Source organism: Nesoenas mayeri, assembly GCF_963082525.1.
Source record: "Nesoenas mayeri genome assembly, chromosome: 2".
Classification (NCBI taxonomy): Eukaryota; Metazoa; Chordata; class Aves; order Columbiformes; family Columbidae; genus Nesoenas; species Nesoenas mayeri.
In genome coordinates, this window is record NC_137543.1 from 34,743,124 (window position 1) to 34,752,021 (window position 8,898).

The 8,898-nt window shown below is 42.3% G+C and overlaps 1 protein-coding gene across 1 annotated transcript; it reads left to right on the forward strand.

Moving 5' to 3' along the window:
* The first annotated feature begins 1,253 nt into the window (after positions 1–1,253).
* Positions 1,254–8,692, forward strand: RPL7 (ribosomal protein L7). The gene is made up of 7 exons (XM_080339943.1): positions 1,254–1,303; positions 2,249–2,351; positions 2,820–2,986; positions 3,628–3,765; positions 4,146–4,255; positions 5,381–5,591; positions 8,630–8,692. The coding sequence occupies exons 1-6, from the start codon at positions 1,290–1,292 to the stop codon at positions 5,587–5,589; spliced, it is 741 nt and encodes a 246-aa protein (XP_080196069.1). The 5' UTR covers positions 1,254–1,289; the 3' UTR covers positions 5,590–5,591; positions 8,630–8,692.
* Positions 8,693–8,898: the final 206 nt, after the last annotated feature.

Genomic DNA, 8,898 nt, shown 5'->3' on the forward strand with positions numbered 1-8,898 from the left:
AGATCGAGCGATACAAGCCTCTGCATGAGCGTGAAAGCAACACTATTTTACAATGACAACAACCAACGCTGGTACAGCTGCAACTCAAATACAAAGTGATCCCAGTAACATCATCTGGCAGCACCTGGCACCTTGCACACTGCCAATAGGCAACAAACAAAACCCACTAACGCAGCGTTTGTCACCCCTAGCACAGCTGCCTGCGCTTTTTGTACACTGGGTAATTCCTTGCTGCTTGGAGTTCCACTGATAAAAGAACCCGAGAGAATGGCAGGAAGATGTGCCAGGGGAAGTTCAGGTTGGACATCAGGAAAAGGTTCTTCACCCAGAGGGTGGTGGAGCACTGGAACAGGCTCCCCAGGGAGGTGTCACGGCCCCAAGCCTGACAGTGTTCAAGAAGAGACTGGATAAGACTCTCAGACCCACGGTGTGAACTGTGGGGTTGTCATATGCAGCGACAGGAGTTGGACTCGATGATGCTTGTGGGCCCCTTCCAACTCAGGACATTCTGTGATTCTATAATTTCCCTTCTTCCTGCGCACATGTAACGGTGTGTGGGGGCCGCTGCCTCCGTGGGGAGTTCTCCTAGACCACGGGCCGGTATGCACGGGGCTCCCCACTAAAACGCTGCTGTGCTTTGACGGGCAGCCCCGCTGGCAGCACAGCTCCCTGAGACGTCTGTGCAATTAATGTTTTTGTATGATGAGCTGAAAAGCAACCCCAGCACAGCCCCACAGGAACACCGACCCCTGACGTTCCCGTTCCCCCGTGTGTCCCGGTGAACGATCCTGCAGGTGGGAAGGACGGGACGAGCCGGGCGCAGGTGAGCGGGGCGGCTGCCGAAAGCCGTGCCCCTCACGGGGGCTCCGTCCGGCTGCACGCCGGCAGCCCGGGCTCTCCTGCTGAGTGCTCCGGGCCGCGGGGACGAGCAGGACGAGCACTGTTCAGCTGCATTTCCCCGGTCGCAGCCTCCATCCCCGCCGCGGTGCGTCCCGTACGCTTTCGGTACGGGGTTTAAGGCTGAAATAGGAGAGATCCAGCGCTCCACGAGATGCCTGGCAGCGCCCCCGCCGCAGCCCGTCCCGGGGCACCGCGGCTCCTGACGCGGCCGGCCGGAGCGCGGCTGCCGGCCGCTCTTACTTCAGGCATTGCCCGGCCACCCCGGCTGCCGCACCGCGGGCAGGCACCGCCGCGGACGCCCAAACCCGGCGCCCAGGGCCCTGCGCGCGCAGGCGGAAGGGCTAAGTGGCCCTGCGCATGCGCCTGCCCTCTCTCTTCCGGCGCTGACCATGGCGGAGAAGGAGTAAGTGGCGGTGCCGCCCCGGGACAATCCGCTGCCATCGGCGGCTGCGGCGGTGCCAGCTCCCTGTCTACTGCATCGGGACGCTGTCCGCCGCTCCTCAGCCGCCAGGCCGGCGACGCGGTGGGGAGGAGGGGCACAAGTTCTGTGGGGCCGGCAGCGGCGGGAGGACGGGCCCAGCGCGGCGGGGATGGAGCCGTCGCCGGTCGTGTCTGTTCCGCAGCCCGCGGTTGCTGCCGCGCCGGCCCGCGGTGGCGTGGGGAGGGAGTGCCGGCCCGCAAGCGCAAGTGGAGGGCTTGAGGCGGGAATTTCTCCTGGTCTGGCGGATGGTGCTGTGCTGGGGGAGCGGGGTGCGCCTTGGGTGAGGAGTCGCAGCCGGGTACGCTGAGGATAGAGGAGCTCTCCTGGGTAATTATGGCTCTATAAACACTGGTATCGCGAGTTTTGTCACATCTCAGAGCCTAAAGTCGGAGCAGTCTTAAAATCCTGCGAAATAGATTACAGAACATATCAAATTAGTATTTCTCCTAAAGCAGTAGTTGTATTGCTAATTAATCTGAAAGAGATAGGCTTGAAACAGATTGTTTCCTATTAAAAATTGGGTTGTAGCAAAGTAGGGTAAAAACTTCTTGTCACACAAGCTGTCTCAGCCTTTACAGCTGTGTACATAGGTTGTGTGCAGCTTGTCAGCCCATCTGCCCGATTGCCTTGTCCAGTGTAAGAGATATATTTGTTCCGCCCACATTGAGGCCTGGTGACAGTGGGAACAAGGAAGAAGCCTCAGTGAACTGGCTTGAGGCAGTGAGGCCTGCGTATGCATTGTGTTAAGAGTTTGCATTGAGGTATCTTGTATGTAACTTTAAAGCTTGGTTTCCTCATGTCAACTGAAAAAGAGGTGTTTCCTTTTTTTTTTTTTTTTTAAATTTTATTTATTCTCTTTTTGTTTAGAGCAAAGAAGGTGCCATCTGTACCGGAAAGCCTGCTGAAAAAGCGGCAGGCTTATGCGGCTATGAAAGCCAAACGTCAGAAGAAGATTCTGGCTATTAAAAAGGTGAATATTTAATGACTCCTTAACTTGCATTGCTTTGTGGTATCAGCTGCTGATATAACGCAGTACAGAAGTATTTGGGTGTAGCACATGGATGTTTTCATTATGTTTTGGACTGAAATAGCTTTTTTGGTTTTTGTTTTTTTGTCATGACAGACCAGTTCTGGCAGAGAAAGGGCAAAGCTTATAGTTGTCTATAAAATTAAAGTTAGTCTTCTACAAGCCAAGAGTTTATAGCCTTTGTGAGCATAAGTTTGATGCATGATAACATCACTCAAGATGAAACAGCACTGTTGTGTAACAGTCTTCCAGATTCTCTAGAAATACCAAGAGTGATTCTAAACTCCACGGTGTGAGCAGGGACTCCTTAAATATGTGTTATTTGTGGGAAGTTCTGGAATATGCTGCATTATTTGAAAGCTTTTTCATGTGTTAAAAGGCATTGTATAAGTAATTTTCAATGGATTTCAGGCCCGTAAGGCGCAAAGGAAACTCATCTATGCAAGAGCCCAAGCTTACCACAAGGAGTACAGGCACATGTATAGGCAGGAGATCCGTATGGCCAGGATGGCCCGAAAAGCTGGTAATTATTACGTTCCAGCGGAACCAAAACTGGCGTTTGTGATCAGGATAAGAGGGTAAGATTGAATATAGATGTAAACAATTTTATGTTCAAAAGCTCTGAAGTTTTATTTCCTGTTCTCTGTTTTGAGGGCTTAAATACACAAACAAAATCAAGCCTTCTGCTTGAAAAGTGGCTTGAAAAGTTTTTGACAGTAATATATATGCACCAAAGGCTTATTTAATTAAGTGTGAAATTATGCTGGCTGTGTCTTCTGTCTTTAGGAATCCCTGATTTTTAAGAAGGCAAGGCTACAAATAGGTGCAGACAGTTTCCTGTTTCACCTTAATCTCAGTAAAATTATATGTCGGTATTCCCTGACATTCTGCTTTGAAGTGTTTGTTTGATTCTCCTTTGATAAGGTCTTACAGAAAACTAACAAAAGGTGTGATTGGAAGAATTGTGTTAGGAGAGCACAAAGATAGTTCTAAATTGCTTCATTGTAATATTTATTTCAATTATTTTAGTGGAACTATGTCTGGTTTAAATTAATACTGAAATATATAGATATAGTAAATAATTTACCAAGCTTGCTTTGTGTAATTGATAAAATAGTGATAAGTTTCATATGGGAACAATACTATTGTGTTGATTTTTTAACTGGATACTTACTGTTTTCTGAGGTGTAGATAATTGAGGCTTTTTCCTGTGTTCTAGTACCAATGGTGTCAGCCCTAAGGTCCGCAAGGTGTTGCAGCTTCTCCGCCTGCGTCAGATTTTTAATGGCACGTTTGTAAAACTCAACAAAGCTTCTATCAACATGTTGCGGATTGTTGAACCCTACATTGCATGGGGGTGAGTGAAATGGCCACTTCTGTCAAATCAGAGTGCAAATGTTGAATGCCAGTTGTTTTTGCTCCACTAGACTTGCAGGTTTCCCTTGTGTTCAAAATGTTTTTATATCTGCTTTGTGCTTTCCCTGCTTTGAATTGAAAACACGATTAAGGCAGTGCTTTAAAAGGCAATGCTTGTGAGATATGATTACTTTCTCATACTACTGGTGTTGGTAACTCAGTATGAGTAAGATTTACTTCTTTGTTGCTTTTGTATTTACAGTTGGGATATGCTGAAATTATAATACATTGTTTGTTATGGTAGTTTGATTTGGGGATTTTAACTTGGAATGTGACTTGCAAAGACTAATTTTTTTTTTTTGTTTTACTTGACTGTTTCAGTTATCCCAATCTGAAGTCTGTGCATGAATTGATCTACAAGCGTGGTTATGGCAAGATCAACAAGCAGCGCATCGCTCTTACTGATAATTCCCTGATTCAGAAGCGCCTTGGTAAATACTGCTTCACTTAACAAAATGAAACAAGAAAGCAGCTTGTCCAGCTTAGCATTAATCATCCAAATGCAACAACTATCCTTATTTGTCTCTGGAGAGTAGTAGTGATCAGTTAATAATTTCTACTTCTGTGTTAATAGCTTAATACAAAGCAAGCTGGAAGTAACTTTCATCATGAAGTATTGAAAGCCAGTGTGAAGAATCAAATTTTAGCATTTTAAATGTAAACTCCTTGACATTTAATAGATTAGTAGATCTTTCAGCAGAGAAAAGGTGCTGCAGCAGGGAAGAAGCTTATCCTACATAGCTCTGAAGTTTCAGATTTAATGTTAGACAATGCTTGTGTCTTAGACCTTCATGGTCTGGTAAACAGACTTTTTAAACTTCTGTCAGAAGATCTAGCTGGTAAAGCCGTTATTATATTTAGTAAAAACAAAGCCTGGTGGTCATTTGTCAGAAAATTTTCTCTAGGAGGCTCCTCGTTTTCCAGTCATGCCAGGAATGAAAGCAAACACTGATGTCTCCTATCTTGTTCTTGATTTGTGTATCCCTTCAACTTAGACTCTGTCATGTTTGTTCCTTTACCAGTGCAGTCGATAATCAAAATCTAAAGATACAAGTGTTATGCTATAATCACTTTCCTTTTCAGCAATGTGTTTCCCGGGCAGTTAACTCGTAACATGTTAGTGAAGACTCTAGAAAAGCATTGAGGAAACATGCTATTGCATTATTCAACAGCATAAGTAGTTCGGGGAGTTTCCCTGAGCTACATATAACTAGGATTTAAGTGGATTTAATATGACTTTTCTTCAAAGAATGCCATCTGTTTTCCTAAGGTTCATTAAGTGAGATTTGTTTTTCTGTTGTTCCTTGTTGCTAGCTACAAATATTAAACAGTTGAAACTCATGCGTTTTGCCAAACATAACAACTAAACAATGCTGAGTTAGCTGCAGCTAATCCATTTTAATAGGAAAAGTCAGTCATTGGGTGCTCTGACAGTAGGTGCTTTCTGACTTCAAGTTTATCGAAATAAGTAGATACGATAATAACTTGATAATTTTTAGCTTGTCATTGACCTGTGGCTCTGTAGCTCTTCTGAAAACAATGTTCCTGAATTTTAGGAAAGCTTGGGATCATCTGCATGGAGGATGTGATCCATGAAATTTACACTGTTGGGAAGAACTTCAAAGTTGTGAACAACTTCCTTTGGCCTTTCAAGTTATCCTCTCCTCGGGGCGGAATGAAGAAGAAAACAATCCACTTTGTGGAAGGTGGAGATGCTGGTAACAGAGAAGATCAGATCAACAGACTCATAAGGAGAATGAACTAATGGTGAGATATTGCCAAAGGTTAATCCTGTCCACTGGTACATCTCGACTGTGTAGGCTGCTGCCGTTACTGGTTAAACATTCAGGTTTAATATATATTCACTTGTGCTTGAGTGGTATCTGCATTATAAAGCTACTTGGACAATACAGTGTTCTGATTTTAAAATCATAGTAAAGCTTAAACATTTGTGAAGAAACTATCTCCATTATAACTGATTTGTTTAGGAAGTATAAACATTAGCAATAACTTATTTTTTGTTTACCATTAACTTGTTTTAAAACCTTATTTGGGTTTTATGATGAGAAACCTTGAGATCTTGGCCAAAGTTTTCAGTCCTCATTTATGAGTTCTTCATATGATCAAAGCCATGTGATTGGAAGTACAGTGTTTTGGGGTTTTTTTTGTCCAGATTTGCTGATTTCTACTATAAAAACCTATTTAGAACTAGGAAAAATTGCCAATTTTAGACCATTTTCACATTCTAAATTTTCAGCTTGTTCGCGCTTCAAAATTATTCAATTTAAGCTTCCATGTTTACATGACCAAGATGATAATTTTGAAAGACTAATTTGTCCATTTGACTAGTCTGTCCTTTAGAAGTGGGGAAGTTTGTTAACACTTTAAGCAGTTTGGCAGTGACAGCCAAGTCCTGAAGCTTCTATCTGCTTCAGACAGTCTGTCTGATCATCTATTGGTGTTACTCTGCTTTTCCTGCTTTGATGAGAAGTCTTTGCCATGCAAAGCTAAAACTTGTTGGTTGGTTGATTTTTTTTTTTGTTTTGTTTTGTTTTGTTTTGTTTGGTTGATTGGTTTTCTTATTTTCCTCAGAGTTCTTGTACTTCCTTTTTTTCTTCCTCCCCTTCCTCCCTTTTACACACTAAACTAGCTTTGTTGTTACCCATATATTATTTTCAGTCAGGGCTAAATGCTTTTTTGGTGTGAGCAGGTATGCTGTAATTCAAGAAAACTGTTGTGTTAGAATATTTGGAAAGAGGGGCAAGGACCCAGTTTTCCCCAAACTGATTCCTCCAAAGTCAAGGTTTTTTTGGTTGGTGGTGGTGGTGTTTGAGGTTAGTATGTGGTGTGTGTGTTTGGTTTTGGTTTTGATTGATTTTTTTTGTTTGAGAAATCGGATGTGCAGCTTACCTGGGTTGGTTACTTAAAAAACAGTGCAGTTGCTGTTTGGATGGGTTCTTAGAAATAAAATTTTCTGAAGGGAGCTTGTATTTTTTAAATTATTTTATTTTTTGTGTGTTGTGGCTTTTTTGGCTTTTTTTTTTTTTTAAGCCTTCAAGAATGTTTTTATAGCCAACAAGGCATAGCAAGTTGACCTCATTGGGTTCTGCTGTCTGTCCGAGGAGCTGAAGGAGACTGATGAAGTGTCTCTCAGTTTGGCTCATTGAGTTTTTTTCCTTGAAGCTCTTTTGTAAGCTGTTCTTCTTCAGCTTCCACTCCCCCAAGCTTTTTCCATGTTACTTTGTTGTCTTCATCTGTGAAGCAGTAGAGTTTTAAAGCACTGATTTCATGGCAAGTGGAAACTTGTACTTAGGAAAATAGTTGCTTACTGGGGACAATGTTCTTGTAAAGCTTTTTGGCTCACCTGTGGGAAGAAGTGGGTAACACTGAGAAGCAGAATTGCATTAATGTCTGGTGCATGGGGTGATGTTATGTTACATACACTAGCATTCTTATAGAAATTTGCTGGTGGTACAGACTGCTGTCAGCTCAGTACTGGCAGATGTTTCCCTTAAGTTCATGCATGAGGCTTCATAACCAAGACTGAGCAAAACTACTTTATGCCCCTGTCTGGTTTCTGAGCATGAGGTGGAAACTGCTGTTTTTAATTGAAACCCTGGAAATTTTCTGTCAGTGTAGATCTTTACTCCTTCATCTTCACTGACAAACATCAGAAGTATACTGGTGGTCTTGAGTTTTCAGGAGCCTTCCTGTAGGAGGGAAGATTCTAGTTCACTATTGCAGTAGCTATAAATGGCTGTGAGGAGTAGAATATTGGCAGAGAAACTCAGGATATTCAGCTGGTTGCTTGTGTTTTTCCTTGGACTTGCAGCTCAGCATCCCATATAAGTAGCAGACATTGGGGCTTTACTCCATCTTTCAATTTAGGAAGTGACCTTGCAGTTGACTGTCACTCCGTGCTTATAAGCAGTTAGTTCTGCTTGGACTGCAAACAAACATACCTCTGGTGTAAAGCTAAGATAACCGATGGTTCTCGTCTCCTGCACTTTCTATTCCTGCTGTTTTCCTATTGTTCCGAATTGAGTGCACATTTAAAATAAAAGTAACCGGCACGTAGAAAATAGACGAATGTTCTACTTCCTACTGAGGTAATGGGCAATTAGAGCAATAGGTTCAGATGACATATTTGCAGTACTCTTAAGTAGTGTCATTCTGACGGGCTGCGTATCTGAAGATGAGTATTTATTCTTCTTCCCTGTATGTAGATGGTTTCCTGCTATTTGTCATTTTCTTATTACTGAAATAGTAGTCTCAATTTTTTTTTAAGTAAAAACTGATTCCTTCATGTAAATTGGGGAGAAAATACCATAGTACTCAATACTGAATTTTGACAATTGGGTATTGGAAAGATACTGAATTTCGTTATCTCAAGGAAACTTTACAGAAACTCATCTCAAGTCTGCTTTTTACTTTCATTTTTGTATGTAAACATGTATGTGCTGAAAATAGAGTTATTGCCGCAAAAGTTACAATATGCACAATGTCCCAGTATGTCTTTAAATATCAAGTTTTCCCCTGCTATGTTTTCAGACAAATAGGAAAATAGGTAACTATAGTTCAAGGTAGAAATGTTTATCCTGTTAGTTCTGGCACTTGAAATCCTGTGTTTTGAATGAAGAGATTTTAGTTATTTTGTGAAAGACTATTAAGTCTTAAATTGTGTGAAATAAAATAATATTTTTAGCCTAGATTATAAACTGTAGAAATGTATTAATTCTTTGGGTGACCAGACTAGTTTCAGATCTACGTGTCTAATGATACTTTTTTTTTTTTTCCCCTTTCAGATTCAGATGCCCAGCTGCAGTCTCTCAAACTCTGGTCTGTTAATAAAAACATCTTGCACAAAACAGTGTGTCATCTCCGTCTCTTTTTGTGATCCTTTTCTCTAGTGGTTGCTAAGTTAACTTTGGAGTGACCTGATTCACAGCGCCATGTATAGTTTGAGTTAGCAGTATATTGGTCATACTATTTCATTTTCTTTTGGAGGAAGAAAATCTGTAAGGATTCATTCAGGTAACAGATAACTTTTTGAATGGCAGCAGGCTGAGTGGCA